Below are 17,743 nucleotides of genomic sequence, written 5' to 3'. Positions count from 1 at the left end.
CGTCGTTCAAGTAGGGCTAAATTGAAATTGAAAATAAATTAAAGGGCTAATTAAAAATAAATAAAAAAATCTAACTGTAAAATATTAAAAAGGTGGAGGGGCTAAAAGCGCAATTTACCCCTCCGCTCAAAAACACGCGGATCCTAGGCCTGGTCGGATTTGGGTCGACCCATGCCCAAAATGACGTCGTTTTAGTAGGCTTATTTAAGCGAAAATCATTTAAAAAAAATTCATTTTCATTCTTCTTTAAAAAAACAAAAAAAATCCTTCAGAAACTCTCTCCCCTTCCCCAGACGTCCGGCCATCAGTCGGTCATCGGCCGGTCATCGGCCACCACGCTGGCCGCCGATCTCCAGTGTCGGCACCGCCATCTACGGTGGCCGAAAAAGGGGGAAACTTCAGATCCAGCTCCTCCGAAGTCCCTAAACCCATATTTGGACCCAAAACCCTCAAAATACCGTTGGAGGAATACCAAATCTCCGAGAAACCTTTCGGTTTCTGGCCGTTCACGGCGATTCTGGGCACCACTCAGGTCGTTTCTTTCTTTTTATTTTTTTTGTTTTATTCGTATGTAGAATAAAAAATAAAACAATAGAAAAAAATAAATAAAAATTGCAAATATCAACCTTTTTGAATCGATTTATGCCTTTCTCCGTATTGAACTCTCTGTTTTTGTTGTGAAAAACACTTGCTTTTTTATTGATTTTTTTCGGGTCCCCATTACAAAATCTCAATGGCTTTTTTATAGCCATAATAAAATAAAATATAGAAATCAAATCAGTTCTCATTGATTCGATTTGCAATCTTTTGATTTCCTTTCCATTTTTGCTGTTTATTTCTTGCTGTGCAGGTATGGAGATCGTGCTGCAGTGCTTGGCTGCGGCGCTTTAAGATTTCCTTAGAAACCCTAGGGTTTCTAACTATTGTTTTGGGCCTAGTTAATTTTGGGCCTCTGTTTAGTTTGGGCCACATAAGCCGTTTGTAATTTGGGCCCTTTTGACCCGGGCCAAAATAGTGTATTATAGCTCTTACTCTCGAAAGAGATATTGACATAATTTAAGGATTTCTATAGATCAAGATACTAAGTAAATAAATTGCGTAATTTAGATTGATAGTGACAGATGAAATCTAGGTGAATTCTTTTCTGGGTATTGTTTTGCTTCTTGGTTGTTAATCGGTTATTTTCTTATTTTGTTATTTTTCGTGTTAGTTAATTAATTTAGTTAATTTTAGTTTTCAATCAATCACTCGAATTTATCGGTTAAATAATAGAAAGACGATAATTACTAGTACTTTTAGTCTTCGTGGGAACGATATCTGTGCTCACCGTAGCTATACTATTAATTGATAGGTGCACTTGCCTTAGTCAAATTTTTAGTTAGTTTCGTAGAAATTAACCACCAGAGGGTTCACAATGAAAAAACAAGTCTGCCACAGAAAGGTTTGTCACAAACATGTTCACCAGCGCAAGAGCTCGCCAAATTGAATGGGAGTCCACACCACGAAACAGTTCGCCCGAGGCAAAGCGACAAAAAAAAAAATCAGTCCAACTTAGCAAATTAAACTTAGCTCACACACAAATTCTTACCGGTCCGACTTGATCAACCATCCAAAATACAAGTCTCCAAACTAGGGTGTGACAAATTTGTATCAACAAACAACTTAAATTATGAAAAACAATTACAGTTAAAAATAATAAAAATAATTTTTATTACCAAAAAAACAATAAAAATAGGATTAATTTAAAAAAGTCTTATAATTGCAATATACTTATAATATTTAATTAATGTTTAAAGTAAATTATCTAATATAATTTAAAATAGTAAATGAGTAATTTACTTAAATTAAAAATAAATACGAAGTGCCGCATGTTTAAACATGTAATGTGAATATGTTTATTTACTTTTATTTTTCGATATTTTGTAATATTATATATATGTATATGTATATATCATATTTTCCTATTTGCAAAAATAAAATTGTGAGATGATATTTTAATTTCAAATCTCAAATGCTCAAACTAGGAACATTAACAACAGGATATTGATTGAATTAGAGGAGATTCTTATCTAAAGCTAACTTTATCAAATCTTGAAAAATACAAAATCCGTAAGAAAAGGAAAAAAAGAAAAAGAAAACACTTGATAACCAAACATAAAGATTCCAAAATAACAGCTCGAAATAATATTTGAACCAACCAACCAATGTCCAAATCTGTCTACGATTAAGGGTTGCTCTCACTCATATCTTGGCTTGATAATGCTAATTCTCTAAACTTCTTCATATCAGCATCATATGAACTTTTGCTATAATCTGTGGTTCCCCCCAAGGCATAGATTGAGCTATGGCCTGGCTTTACACCCTCATTTAGGTCATCCAATGAAGAGTTTCCTTCCAAGGTACGTACAATCTGCTTTCCATGATACATTGCTTGTAAAATCTAATTTTGTTATAAAAAAAAGGTAAAGAAAAGGGAAATTCAAGGATCGATTCATTGCAAACCTGACTCATTTTAGGGCGCTTTCGAGCTGAATGTCTGATGCTAGCTGCGGCGCAGGCTACCATGCGTTTCATTTCTTCCTGGTTGTAGTTATTCTCCAAACCTGGATCAACCAAGGGACCAATGTTTCCATCCTCTAGTCCACGAGTCAAAAGTGGTCGAGCCTATTTCATAGATAATATTAACACACCATTCTCTCTATATGTAATTTTCTTATAATGGTTAATGAATCTTATGTTTTCGGCAGCTAATGCATTGACTTTACATACCCAATCTACTAAGCTATCTTCCATTGCACTAGTTGGATCGACAGGTTGCTTTCCGGTTATGAGTTCTAGCAACATAACCCCAAATGAGTAAACATCGGATTTCTCAGTCAGCTTGCCGCTTGATGCGTATTCCGGAGCCAAGTACCTACATTACAAACCCTATAAGAAATGTTGTTTCATTTAAAAAATATACGAACACATTATGGATTTTCTTAGTTTTTCAGTCTTTATTTTCTCTCAAACATGCTAATCAAATATAGCTATTTACAGTTGTTCATAGTTACCCGAATGTTCCCATCACACGAGTTGAGACATGGGTGTGGTTATCAGTAGACAACTTAGCCAATCCAAAATCAGCCACCTATATAGTCATATGCTCGGTTAGTTAATCCTTTTGCCAACATAAAGTTTTTTTAAAGCTGATATATACCTTAGCTTCAAAGTTGTAGTCAAGGAGAATATTAGCTGATTTGATATCACGATGAATAATGCGAGGATGGCCTGCATGTATAAATTCAACAAATAAATGAAATCTTTAGAGAAAGATGAAGTGGCAAATGAATGATAGATAGAAATACAGATGGGGACTTTGATTCCTCACAATCTTCATGAAGATAAGCAAGCCCTTTAGCAGAACCTAATGCAATACGAAGTCTAGTGGGAAAATCCATGACTGGTAGGTTCTTTTCTGCAATGAAAAAAAGGAGGGGAGAGTTGGCTAGTTTCTAATAAAGAAAGACAAGCTTGCAACGTAAAGATAGATAACAAGTGAATTATGAAAATTCAATTTACCATGGAGATGATATTCTAAGGTTTTATTTGGAAGAAATTCATAGACTAACATCCGTTGCTGTCTGGCAATGCAATATCCGACTAATGACACGAGGTAGCGATGATGGACACGGCTAATTATTTCAACTTCTGCCTGGAATTCTCTTTCTCCTTGTCCACTACCAGTTTTTAAACTCTTAACTGCAATCTCCTTTCCATTTGGTAACACACCTTTATGCACGTATCCGAACCCACCTTGGCCGAGCAAATTGGCTTGAGAAAATCCTCCAGTAGCAGTTGACAGTTCCTCATAAGTGAAAGCGCCAGTGTTTACTCCAAGACCAATATTTGGTGATGGAGGTGGCAAAGGAGTATGTTGTGGGCCTGAGGACATGGAGCTTACTTCACCGCTCAAAACTTGTCCTGGTATTGAGGATTGTGCACCCCATCCACCTCCACCACCAACAGCACCAGCAGGTGGCACTGGGGTTGGTGTACCCCATCCACCTCCAGGTGATGGGGTTGTTTTAACACCATCCACCCCCCATTGACGATTCATTGAGGAGTTATAATACTGATCACCTCCACCAGCTGCATAAAGCACATGTAATAGAAATAATTTATGAGCCATGCAAACTTTATTAGTCTTAAATCATAAAATTGATATTAAAGCGAGGTTCAAGAGTTGTAGGAGATAAATGAAAAAACATGCATATTAGGTTTCTTCTCTTCATTGTATTTTTAAAGCATATTTGTAAAATTTTAGCCTTTCTGTTTCAAAATTTTCATCAATGAAGAAAGAGAGAATTTGAGAAAGAAGGGTATTGGTTTTTTGTCACCTTTAGCTTCTCTAGGTTGATAGTACTGGATTTTCTGATTGCTTTTCTTCTTTCTTCTTCGACAGCATATTACTAAAAGAGTGACAAAAACAAGGAGAAATAATCCTGCCCCCACAGCTACTCCAATAAAGACAATTCCTGAGTTATCATTTGACGGAGTTGATGGTGATGACTTGTGAGAATTGTTTGACTTGGAACTACCACTTTTGGTAGGAGGTGGTGGAGAGTGGTCGGTACTACTTTTAATGGGTGGAGGGGGAGGAGGATGACGAAAAGAAGTCAAGGGAGGAGGCGGAGGAGGATGGCGTACAGGACTTTTATTAATAGGTGCAGGTGGGGGTGGTGATGAAAGTTTTGGTGGAGGTGGCGAGGATGGCGGTGGCGTTGTTGGTGGTGGCGGGGGTGGGGAGCTTTTTGATGGTGGTGGTGGTGATGGTGATGGTGATGATGATGATGGTGATGATGATGATGAAGCTGGTGGGGAATATTCTGATGGAGAATTCTCAGGGGATGATGACATTTTGCATTAGCTTAGCAGAACTTCCAACCAAGAAACACCACCCCTCCTTATATGCTTGGTTGAAACAATAGAAGAACCCTGAAAAAAATCGTAAGCTGAAAATCAATCAACATTTTTTATACAAGTGCAACTCATCTAGGATCACATATAGTGGCCGATAACCATGCAAAATTCTATATATCTATGTAAAAACAAATCCCTCTTGAAGAACCTTTTAACAAATCTGTAAAAAAAATCACGCGATATACATTCATCTTGCGTGGTAATAATATTTTATGCCAGAAATGTTGGATTGTTAATCGTTTTGGTCTCAAAGGTGACCCTTGCTTATTCGAGTGGGAATGCTTTTAACCCCTATTAAAGCTGACAATTCTTACATCAAAATTAAAAAAAAAAAAATTACCTGAAAGAAGAAGAAAGATGGGGGACACTGTAGTTCCCCAATAGCTTCTTACAAAGCGCGTCTTTAGATTTTTCCTGTCTTCTTTTTTCTTTTTCTCTCTCGAACTTTTAGTCTCAGCCTTCTTGATTTGATTCAATTGGCTCCTCTTTTTAGCTTTTTTTTACTACTTTTCTTGCTTTGCTTAGGCTTAGGTGAACTATTTTTGGTTCAAAAACAATGCTTTAACAGTAGGAAAAAATAGAAAAACTTATCAACTTCAACTACAATACTTGTTCCACTTCTCTCCAACATCATCGCTTCTTTTCACACTTGTAACAAAGAAAACCTCATACACAAACAAAGAAAAGTTAAAAGCTAATGCTTAATTAGTGACCAAATATTAGTTACCATGCACCTAATGAAAATGATAATTTAGTAACAAAAATATTAGTTTAACATTAAATGATATTATAGGAAAGAAAAAGATAAAAGATCTATATATACAATATAAACGTAATTATTTTGTATTTTCACTATTTAGTCTAAGTTTACTGTAAGACATTTGATGGAATATAAAATCTATATTATTCAAATTTGAGCATAAATGTTAGATAAGTAATTTTAAAAAATTATGTGTTTGAAATGTCTTATATGTCATAAACTTCAAAATGAGTGTTATACATTAATATTATAAAAGTAAAAATTTGTGCAAATATCTGAGCTTCTTTTCTTTTTGGCAATGAGGGAAAATGGCAACTATAAGTTAGTATTACAGTTTATTAAACTTCTGCATAGAAGTATGGTAGTCAGTTTTCTCATATTCTTTTTGTTTATTTGTTTATATTTATTACGAAGTGCATGAGATAATGATCGATTAAGTTGGTACTTAATATGATTTGTTGATTATACGGTCCTTTAACATGATTCTAAGTTCTATTCTTTTTACCATTACTTAGATCATCTGAGGAAACTACAATTTGGAGTAAATGCAACAACAATATACCATATCATACACTAAATTATAAAACTTGTAATATTAAAATAATTCACATTTTATCAACATTATGTAATGTTTCATTTTGCTTAAAGAATCAATGATGAACACATATTCAGGCTTAGGTAAATACATCGAAAAACTTTGTAAATCGGGAATATTATGTATAATAGATGCCTATTGTTGTGTAAATAGGATAAAAAAGAGTAAATTATTATGCTAGAAAATCATACTAGGTTCAATTTCCAAGAAAGATTGGAGGGTTCACAAACGGTCTCCCTTAAAACCTAACCTGCTAGACAGAATCTCCGTACAATATAATTTAATAGCATAATATATCACTACAATTATACCCTACTAAATATTGAAAGATGAATAAAATAATAAAGAACGCTAGAAATTTAACGAGGTCTAAAAAATTATGCCTACGTCTTCAGACACTACCAAATATATTTCACTACAAAAGATACAAGTGAAAAATTACAAATAGAAAGAGAGAAAAATTGTCTTAAGAAGAAAATGACAAATTTTGGAATGATTTAAAGGTAGAGAAATCACCTCTATTTATAGTAGTACAAACACTCCACAACCTTGTATCTTTTAGATGTGAGATTGTGCTATTTCAACAAATCTCTAGCTTAGCAAATTTCCACATCTTCAATCTCCTTGCAAAACATCATTTGATAGTGTCTTCAAATTTCAACCTTCAAGTTTTAACATTGATGAAGTCCAAACATAGTTGGAACTTGACCGCAATCAAAACCTTAGTCATCATGTTAGCAGGATTCTCAGTGGTTGAAATTTTTTGGATCTTTATTCCACCTTCTTCCAGAATATCTCGTACAAAATGATATCAGACATCAATGTCCTTCATCCTTGCATGATAAACTTGATTCTTTGCTAATTGAATAACACTTTGACTATTGCAATGTAATTTGACCTACTTCTGTGATTGCTATATACTTCGCTTTTCTAAAAGGTAAAGAAAATGTTAACTATAAAGTAGACTTCGAACTAACTGGTGCCTTTGCAAGAGTAAATACATAACCAGTAGTTAACTGTCGTTTATCTAGATCACCAGCATAGTCTAAACCACAATATCGAACCATACCCTAATTATCTTCCTTCTCAAAAATCAATCCAATATTCACTGTATTCTAGATGTATCATAAAATATATTTCACATCTTGCCAATGCTCCTTTCCCTTCAATGAAACTATGGTTCAAACACTAGAAATAGTTAGGAACATGACATTGTTCCCTTTCTCCTCCAATTTTATATTTCAAGCTCACCTCCTTATTTCCCCTTCTCTGACATTCTTTATGTCTTCGAATATTAGATATGAAGACACGACAAAATATTCATGAATATATTAGCTTAGCAAGTTTTAGTGCAATATGAATGAAAATTGTCTTAATCATCTATTTGATTTTTTTATTCGATCACATTCTACTTATTTCTCTTTTCCACTTACATTAATTTTAACCCTTACAATATTTTTGTTCACTCAACTAATTTTTCATTTTAAGCACAAACTTGTAAGAGTCTTATATTCAATATATTGTACCATTTCTTACTTTTTCCATCAATTTTATTTTGAAACCTCCAAGATGTCTCTACTTAAATCCTTAATATTTATGACCTGATGTCTATTTCATTATGCAAAATGGGACCAACGATAAGGACAAGTTCAAGTTTTTACTTAATTTGGGCTCACGGTTTCATTATTATTAGTTCATCAAGAAGAAGTCATTTGGCTCAATTATGTGAACTAGGGATAAATAACATAAAGGTGGGTCATTTATTTAGTGGCTATTCAAACAATGTCTTAAGTCATCCCTAAGCATCCCACAATACACAACTTTCTTTCATGCTTTGAATTAAACCTAAAGAATAACAATCGATTCAATCATTAATGTATCTACAAGTATCTATAATGTTTATATCTCATTTGGCATAAAATCAATTATTCTTACAAAGGTATTTCTAATCTATTATGTAATTTAACTAAGTAACCTAATTAATTTTCCTTTAAGAAAAATCAACTTATCTCATATCAATAAAAAAATCATTCTTGGCAAAAATCATTACATACATTATTATTTTCAACCAATTTTTCATAGTAATAGCATAATCCAAGCACCATGTAAATTAAAACAAATAAAATATTTAAAACATATATTTGATTTGTCGTAATTCATTGTAGCAGATTAAACTAGTTTTCATACTTAAAAAGCTTGAATATAAGCAATCCTGTTATGCTTTAATTATTTTTTCTATTTTAGTTTCAACTCAATAAAAAGTGTAATTTGAGTCGTTTTATGACCTTAGGGTCTAAAAGAGGCCTAAGGGAGGACTAACATACTTAGTGAATGCAGGACACCATTCAAAGGCATAAGGGCTCGAAGCTTTTCGCAATGTTGCAACACAGGAGTCCAATATCGCAACATAGTGGAAAGAGTGCAAAAATTCCAAGACTACCTTTGGTGTCGTGACACAACCAGTGGATGTCGCAACACACCCCTAAAGCTGAACCTGAAGCCAACTAAATTGCCTTCAATGTCGTGACACCAACCTTGTACATGAAAGCATTACCGAGCTAAGGGTGTTTTCGTCCGCATAATGAAAATTAATGTAAAAACATCAGCCGAATTAGGGCTAAGGACGATGGTCAACCCTAACACTATAAATAGACTCATAAGACACTTGAGAAAGGGTCGGTTTCATAACTTATAATTTTCTTTGTAATTTAGTTTTCAGTTCTTTTTAGGCTTAGGATTTATTTTTAGTTGTTTCATTTGTGTTGATAGGAATATCTAATTTTTAGATTCAACACAAACTTTGTGGATTTTTGCACATCAATTATTAAATACAATTCAGGATTCTTATTAAACCTTTACTATTGATTCGTTCTTTATGTTGATCTTATTTATCAAGTTTACCGTGTTTATGGAATCTATGAGAAACTAATCATCTTATGGGGGATTAACCCAAAATTGCTATTGTCTATCCGTAGGGTTTTCTTAGTGGATCAGTTGTTTGAGATAGGAAGAATTTAAACCCTAGGCCTGACAACCTTAGGAAGTCATCTAGGTGGGAATTAACCCAAAATTGGTATTGCCTATCCTAAACCCCTTACCCTAATCCTGCCTGGAATTTGAGGTCGAGAGATAAGTAGTTATTGCCGACTCATTAGTTATTGCCAACTCATTAGCTTAATGGAAGATTGAGTAGAAACCTGAAATAGGAATTAGTTACGACCACTGAAGCGAGCTAATCACCCATGCCTTAGATTTGGTTGATTTACATTTTAGTTTTTTGTGTTCACTCTAATTTGTATATTTATTTCTTTTCTTATAAAACCTAAATTCTTTTATTTATGTTTAATCTTAATATAATTTATTTAAAGTTCTAATTAGATATATTTTCGTTTAGGTTAATATTAATTTAGTACTAGCCTCCCTAGGGTACGATCCCCGAAGTCCTTACCGACTCTGTTGTAAACTATATTACAACCTGACTCGTACACTTACGGACACCACCTCAAATTTCATATCTTTAGTTGCAGTATTCGCACTCTGGACGTTAGCACGTCCGGAGGTGGTCAATATTTTTTCGTATATAAAATATAATAAATAACACACAAAACATAAAAAAAACTTAAAACAATCCTATGTACTCCCCCACACTTTAGAATATACATTTCCCTCAATGTAAAAGAATTAAAGAACAAACAAGAAAACTTCCCTGAAAAGGCAGAATCCTTGTTATTGTATTGGCATTGGGATTCGTGTACTCCAAGCGACGAAAAAATACATACACAAGTACTATGAAAAAATATGAGTATAATACTATGAAAATAAATAGAAAAGGAAGTGTTGAATATGGATAACAAAATGTCTAAATAAAGAAATTCAGATGAAAATCGGCCCTTTAATGTTGCGATGTAGCGTTTTGTCTTGGATGTCACGACATTGAGCCCAGTTTCTAGCTTCTTCGATTTTTTGGTTCTGTCACTCCATGGTATTTACACCTGCAGTGTGAAACAATTAAAAATAACTACATTAATACTAAAAATACTAAAAGTAAAAATAAAAAAAACAAGAAAAATTAAAAAGTAAAAATTAAAATAGAAAATAGAAGTCTTTTTAAAAATCAGGACGATCTGTATCATCGTTATAGAAGAACTTCCAGCTAGTTCTCAACACTTTGATCCATCATTTATTACACTCTCGGTGTATACAAAACAATGATACATGTACAGATGGGGTGAAATTGATTAAACTCTATTCACCGAAGCTGTTAATTTTCAAGCTTGAGAAATTAGCAGATTTGCGATGACATTTTGGATGGGATCCTGGCATTTCTAGGTTGACATGTCTGCATAGAGTTTAAAGATCTATCTCTTATCTTCGAAATGCACTTTGAATCACTCGATTTTTAGTTCAGGAGCTCAAGTTATGATCGTTTTAGTGAAGAATACACGAGTAGAATTTCTAAACAGGATTATGTCAGGAATTACGAGTTTCGGGCTTTTAATTCGAGTTTAAATCATATTGGGTTCAAGTTTTGGGCTTTATTATTATTATTAACGAGCCCAATATTTTAGTTATTAGTTCTTATTATTTTATTATTCCAAATTTTTAATAATTATTAAGTAGTTTAAGTTCTTTAGAAGTTTTATGTCAACAAGAAAGTTTAGTATAAAACTACTTCTTGTTTAGATTAATTAGAGTTCTAGTATACTTAACAGTTTTATTTAGATTTATTTAGCTAGCCTATATATAGGCCTTTGCATTGTACACAATTCAAATAATTGATTATTATTCAAATTCTCTTTGAATTTTTCTTTTCAAGAATTGTTCTTGAGTTTCTTTTAGAAGAGTTTTAACAATCTTTTTAGATTGTGGGGATCATCTTCAAACATTTTCTTGCCAAGGTTTCTATCTTGGAGGGGAAATTAGAGCCGCTTGAAGGGGGTTGTAGATTCTTCGTGTTTCCAGTGCTTCTTAGGACTTCTACATATCACGTTCTATCTTTTCCACCTATCTTCTTTATTTCCTTCTTTATTGTTCCAATATTTGATTTATTGTTCTATTTAATTATTTAATTATTTAATTATTTTTTATTTGACTTGGATTTTATTGTGTTTCAGGTTGTGTCAAAATCGAAAGTTTCTTTCCGAAAGTCTAGAGCCCTAAGTCAAATCTGTGACTTGAACAAATTTTGCAATCCACTTCTTCAATCATCAACAATTTATTCCGTATCAACCAGCACCTTGGTTCGGTTCCAATGATGTTGCCTTATTTTCGACTGGCGCGACATCCACATTATGAGCCATTTGATACCAAATCTGAGCCAACCCTAAATTATTTTCTTGGGTATTATTGCCTTGAGCTTCCTCACCCTAGTGTTGTTTGAAGCTTTTATTGCTCAAGCTTTTTCTCCTTCGTTGAATGAGAACGAAACGAATTCCTCGACCACTTCGGTTGACACCTCTTTTCCTATGACCAGTGGCCATCTAAAAACAAGTTGTCGTTTATAGAATAAATATAACCCCAGAAATATAAGCATTGAGAATGATGGTGTCCACAAGTGCACGAGTCAAATTGTAATACAGTTGTACAATGAAATACCGAAAATATTTCGAGGATCGCACCCAATGGAGGATGGAATAAATAATGAAAATATTTTTTTATAGTAATAAGCCTAAGTAATAATAGTTAATTCCTATATTAAGATGGACCATAAAATAAATTAGATAAATAAATAACGAAAGGAAATAAATAAAGAAAATGAACAAATGAAATAAATCGGTAAATTGTAACGCTCAGTTTGTGCAACTGTACACAGTAACTATCAAGTAATAAGTAAGTAAAAGAGTTATCATCTTCGCAGGGACTATGTATGTTAATCAATATATTGCAAAATTAAAGTAAGAATTTGACGACAAAAACATAATATCTTCATGATGGATGATTAACTAAATTAAATTATCTAAATGCAAGATTGATACCTAAGCAATTTAAACTAATTGCGAAGTATGAAATGAAATGTATGAATGAATTTAGCAAAAACACAAAATTCAACAATCAATAACATGAAAGGCTAGGATAATTACATTATTCAACTTAGCTTATTTTTATCATGCTTAACAATAAAAAAATATTCCATAGATACTTGATCTTTCATGAGTTTGGAAACCAAATTAAGTCCTTTCAGAATTGATAACTCTTGAAAAGAGTTATATTTCAGGCTTCTAGATGGAATTAATTGCTTGAAATTAAGTAAATACATCTCCATTTCTAGGATAATTTTATAACATTCCATAACAAAGCTTGGACAGCGCTACATTGGCCATTATTTGTTACTTTTATCACTTGGGGAGGAAAGCTGTGGTTCTGTGTGAACATAGGTACAGGTAGAAGAAGAGTAGTAAGAGGATGCAAAAAGAAAATAAGGGAAGTGAAATATTGCCATGGCAATTGGTAAGATTGATTTCCAACAGAACCGCCATGGCAATTTTGGGAAGATGACTCAACACTCTATCCACGTCACTCTCAGCCAACTGGACATGTACTAGAAAAACCAACATGAAAAGAAGAATGAAAAATTTGTGCTAAGGTGGGAAGAATCTACCCAATAAAAGAAGGAAAGAGAAGAAGGAAAAAAGAGAGGAGAATTAGCATGAGAAAGGGACTGGTGACAACAATTCTCTCTCTTTACGCAAGGAAGAACTCTATTGGAGAATTCCAGAGAAAGAAAGGGTAGTAAATTAAAGGAGAGCAGAATATAGACGTGAGAAAAGGGAAGAGAAATCATTCTTGGATTTACATACAATTGAAAGATGAAAGAGAAGCTGGAGTGTGGAATTAACTTCCTGTAGTTCTACATTTATTTATCTAGATTGAATTTTCTGTGATTCGAAATTAATTGAGAAATGTTGATGAATGATTCTATTTTGATGTTTACTTTTCCACCCATGAACTAAATCTTTTCTGGGTTGGAGTTGTTTGGGTGAATGTTTTATCATTTTTAATACCTAGGATTTGAGATTTTTTATATCACTGTTACATTCAATTCATGCTTATTTTAAATACATGCATGCAAGCTCTAGACATAGTTGAATGTATGTTGTGTTTTTAGGTATTTTTAATTTTAAAAAGTTTAAGAATACTAAATCTTGAATCGTTTGATGCAAACGAATACTCAACATAATATTTTTAGCACTCTAGACATAGATGTTGCAAATTGTATAGATAGGACGTTCATTGCAGTTATCAATCCCTAGATTTGTAGACGTACATGAACTTAAATTTTTAACTTAAGATCTAGATATCGAAAGAGGCAGGTCACAATAGCAAATCTTTTGGTAGTAGATTAGACAATATTTTTTCATGGCATTATATTGATATGAACATTTCTCCTGAATAAGTCCAACCCTATTCATTCAATAATAGAAATACTCTTAATATTCTGTGTGAATTGCCACATCATTTTACTTGCCATATCAATTCTTTGTTCTTTATCATTTAACTACAGTAATTCATCATTCTAGTTTCTTATTCACTCTGAGATTATTTCCTGATATTTTTGTATAATTAACAGTATTATAATAACATACTCAATTTCTTACCAATTTTTGATCCGTGTGGAGACAATACTTACTTATCACTTTATTACTTGAATGACGTGTACACTTACACAATTGCATTAGTTATTTTACACACAACAAATTTTTGGCACCGTTGCCTGGATCGCAACATTGGTGAAAATTTGAGTTCTTATTATTTTTGTTATTCTTGTTAGAGAAGTTAATTAGAATTTTATTTGATTTTTCAGGTTTTTATTAATGCATGAGAAGAATTATTCAAGAGGATATAAAACATTATTTTGATCTTGAAGTTGAAAGGACATTAAGGTGAAGAAGAAAAGAGTTAAAAGAAATGGAGAGAATAGGAATGATCCAAATAGAGAAGATCAGGTACTCTAGATTGAAAGTAGTGCTGATATTCCTCGAATTATAGATGACAGAGGCAGACCCATCAGAGAACATATAGTTCCTATTTTGGATTGTCTAAATCCAGGAATTGTTAGGACACATATTCAAGCTCAACACTTTGAATTAAAACCAGTAATGTTTCAGATGTTGTAGACGGTAAAGCAGTTTAGTAGTCTACCTACTGAAGATCCTAGATAGTACTTAAGATTTTTTCTTTAAGTCTGTGATTCATTTAGGCAGCAAGGTGTTCTTGAAGATGCCCTTAGATTAAAATTGTTCCCTTATTCATTACTAGGTCGTGCCAGATCATGGTTAAATGAGTTACGATCAGGTACGATGGCATCTTGGAATGAACTGTGTCAGATATTTCTACTTATGTATAATCCTCCCAACATGAATGTCAAGCTGAGGAACGACATTACATCATTCAAGCAATCTGAAGAAGAGACATTATATGAAGCTTGGGAATGTTTCAATGAACTAATTAGAAAATGCCCGATTCATGGTTTTCAGCATTGGTCACGGATGAAAATGTTCTAAAATGGATTAAATGCTTACATGCAAATGGTGGTGGATGCCTCTGCTAATGGAACATTGCTCGAAAAATCCTACAATGAAGCATACAAAATTCTAGAAAGAATAGTAAATAATGATTATTAGTACCCTACTACCAAAGTTGGTACTATTAAAAGAGTTTTTGGAATAATGGAACTTGATGAGATCACATTGTTAACAGCTCAGGTATCATATTTAACAAATATGATTAAAACTCTAAAAAGCCCTTTGCAGTGCATGAGATGAAGGTTACAGAACTAGCTTGCGTAGATTGTGGAGAAGATCATGTTTTTTATGAATGCCCATCCAATCCTGCCTCTACGTATTACATGGGGAATTATAAGTGTAGCAACAACAATCCCTACTCCAATACCTACAATCTAGGGTGGAAAAAACATCCAAATTTCAGCTGGATTAATTAGGGAATGGGAAATGTCAGTAATGTTAATCAACAGAATGTGACTGGTGTACCACATGGATACAATCAACCAACTCTGTGAAAAAATGTGCAACAAAATTCGTCATCTTCAACATCAACTATGGAAGATCTATTAAAGGAGTATATGACTAAGAATGATGCAATTATTCAGAGCTAGGCAGCTTCCTTAAGAGATCTAGAAAATCAAGTGGGACAAATTGCCACTGCATTAAGTTCTAAAACACAAGAAGCATTGTCTAGTGACACAGAAATTTCTTGATCTAAAGGAAAGGAATAATGTAAGGCCATAAAACTCTGGAGTGGCACTCAGCTGCCAAGAGTTGTGACTGATGCCTTTACTGAGGAGGAAAGTTGAAAAGTTTCTGAAAACACGAATTTCGAGTCAGTAGTGGAACAAACAAAAAAACATGGAAGTAAACAGAAGCATACAGAAGAATATTCATCTTGCCAAGCCAATAAATGTCATGGCAAAGCAAACTCAACAAATGGAAGGAAGGCCACCGCCATATTTTGCCCAGCGTTTCCAAAAGTTGAAACATGATGTTGCATTCAAGAAAGCTCTTCAGAAAAACTTCACTAAGGCAATGCCTACATTTCCTATGTTTCTTGAAGAACTTTTATTTGATGATGAAGAAGAAGATGAAGAACTTGCCAGTACACACAAGCATACCAAAGAGCCTGCAAGAGATGAAGAACCGACAAATTTTGTACACATTGACTCTGACAATGATGACGATGACCGACAGCACACTTTTACACCAACCACCACTGCTAAAGCATCACAATCCAAGGCACCAATGACTAACCAAGAATGTGAACTCATAAAATCAGATACTGACCATGATGAGGAAGAAGTGCCCGTTAACCAATTTAAGAGAAAAAGATTCAAGAAGTTTTCTTGTGAAACTGTTCAAGTTGATAGTGATGACCAGGACAGACCACAATGTTGCAAGAGAGTCGCAAGGAAATCGACACAACCCAAGTGAAGTAATTTCCTTCCCCTCCAAGCTTTGATTTTTCTATTTTCATGATCATTCATTTTGATTTTTTATCTATTTCATGCATTAATGTAACTTTTATTTATTTTATTTTGTCATGTTCATGCATTGAGGACTATGCATCCCTTAGGTTTGGGGGTGTGTTGTGCATATAGAATGCATTGCTAATTGTGCATAAAGTCCTTTTTCCATAATGTTCAATTGCCATTCAACTGTCTACTTTTGTGAGATATGGTTATCAATGATGTTCAATGAGGATAATAACTCTTCTTTGTAAATTTAGAAAAAAAATTGTAATGGTTGTTTGAGCATGTTTAGCTTAAGACAGTTGTTGAAATGGGATTTCTAAAAGTAGAATAATTTAAATATAAATGCAATTAGGCTATAGTAGCATTCTTTGAATAAATTTAGGACTTATTGACTTAATTTTAGTATAGTAATAGGGTATAATTTTTGTCATGATAAAATAATATGAATACTCCAATGTTTGAACCTGTTGAGTAGGTCAGTAATATTTTGTTTGCTCCAGTATATTGTTGACCAGAAAAATGAGTTCAGATAGAAGTGTTTGTTTAAAAAAAAGTGTACATATTTTAGGGACACTCCACTAAATCTTGAGGTTAAATTGCTAAAAAGGTAGTTGTTTGCTCCATCCATCTTTTTAGTTAAAAGCTTTTCTTTCATAGGTGTTTTATATTCAAATTGTGACATGATTAATACATGGTAGTCTAGTGTAAGCTCCATTGAGGTTGTAAAGTATAAAATCATATGACAATATGAATTCCCTAAAAAAACGTTGTGTTGGAAATTGAATAAATGTCTAAAATATATATAATAAATAAAATAGAATAAAAACTGAGTTTAGGAGAAAGATAACCTAGGTATATTCAAAAGAAGTCTGCTAGAGTTTTAATTGCTGAAATATTTAGAAACATTTACTTTTAGGAACGATTTTCTGTACTTTATTTGCTAAATAGGGTTACAAGAATTGTAAGCAATTTTTCTTTTTTTTCATTAGTAGATTGCTAAGAATAGAGGTACACAGTATGCTCATTATGATTTGGCACTTTCATGCATTCATGCATATTCATACATTATTTGCTTGAGGACAAGTAATAATTCAGGTTTAGAGGTGTGAGAACTCTTGAAAAGTGTTATATTTTAAGCCTCTAGATAGAATCAATTGTTTGAAATTAAGTAAATACATCTGCATTTCTAGGATAATTTTAGAACATTGCATAAAAAAGCTTGGATTGCGCTACATTGGTCATTATTTGTTACTTTTATCACTTGGGGAGGAAATGTGTGGTTCTGCACAAGTGCAGGTAGAAGAAGAGGAGTAAGAGGATGCAGAAAGAAAATAAGGGAAGTGAAACATTGCCATGATAATTGTTAAGATTGATTGCCAACAGAACTACCATGGCAATTCTGGGAAGATGACTCAGGACTCTATCCACGTCACTCTCAGCCAAT

The 17,743-nt window shown here is 33.2% G+C and overlaps 1 protein-coding gene and 1 non-coding gene across 2 annotated transcripts; both read right to left on the bottom strand.

Moving 5' to 3' along the window:
* Positions 1-2,224: 2,224 nt before the first annotated feature.
* LOC105775264 (proline-rich receptor-like protein kinase PERK4) lies at positions 2,225-4,899 on the bottom strand. Its single transcript, XM_012597793.2, has 8 exons — positions 4,380-4,899; positions 3,562-4,131; positions 3,371-3,457; positions 3,200-3,270; positions 3,054-3,130; positions 2,770-2,914; positions 2,503-2,664; positions 2,225-2,410 (listed from the first exon to the last, which is right to left on the bottom strand). Exons 1-8 carry the CDS (start codon positions 4,897-4,899, stop codon positions 2,225-2,227), a joined length of 1,818 nt encoding a protein of 605 aa, XP_012453247.2.
* Positions 4,900-14,680: 9,781 nt separating this feature from the next.
* On the bottom strand, positions 14,681-14,787 carry LOC128034234 (small nucleolar RNA R71). The gene has a single exon (XR_008190364.1). It is a non-coding gene; the product is annotated as a small nucleolar RNA R71 (small nucleolar RNA).
* Positions 14,788-17,743: the final 2,956 nt, after the last annotated feature.

The sequence above is a fragment of the Gossypium raimondii genome, chromosome 10 (genome assembly GCF_025698545.1).
Source record: "Gossypium raimondii isolate GPD5lz chromosome 10, ASM2569854v1, whole genome shotgun sequence".
Classification (NCBI taxonomy): domain Eukaryota; kingdom Viridiplantae; phylum Streptophyta; class Magnoliopsida; order Malvales; family Malvaceae; genus Gossypium; species Gossypium raimondii.
This window is presented reverse-complemented; position numbering and strand designations above follow the sequence as displayed.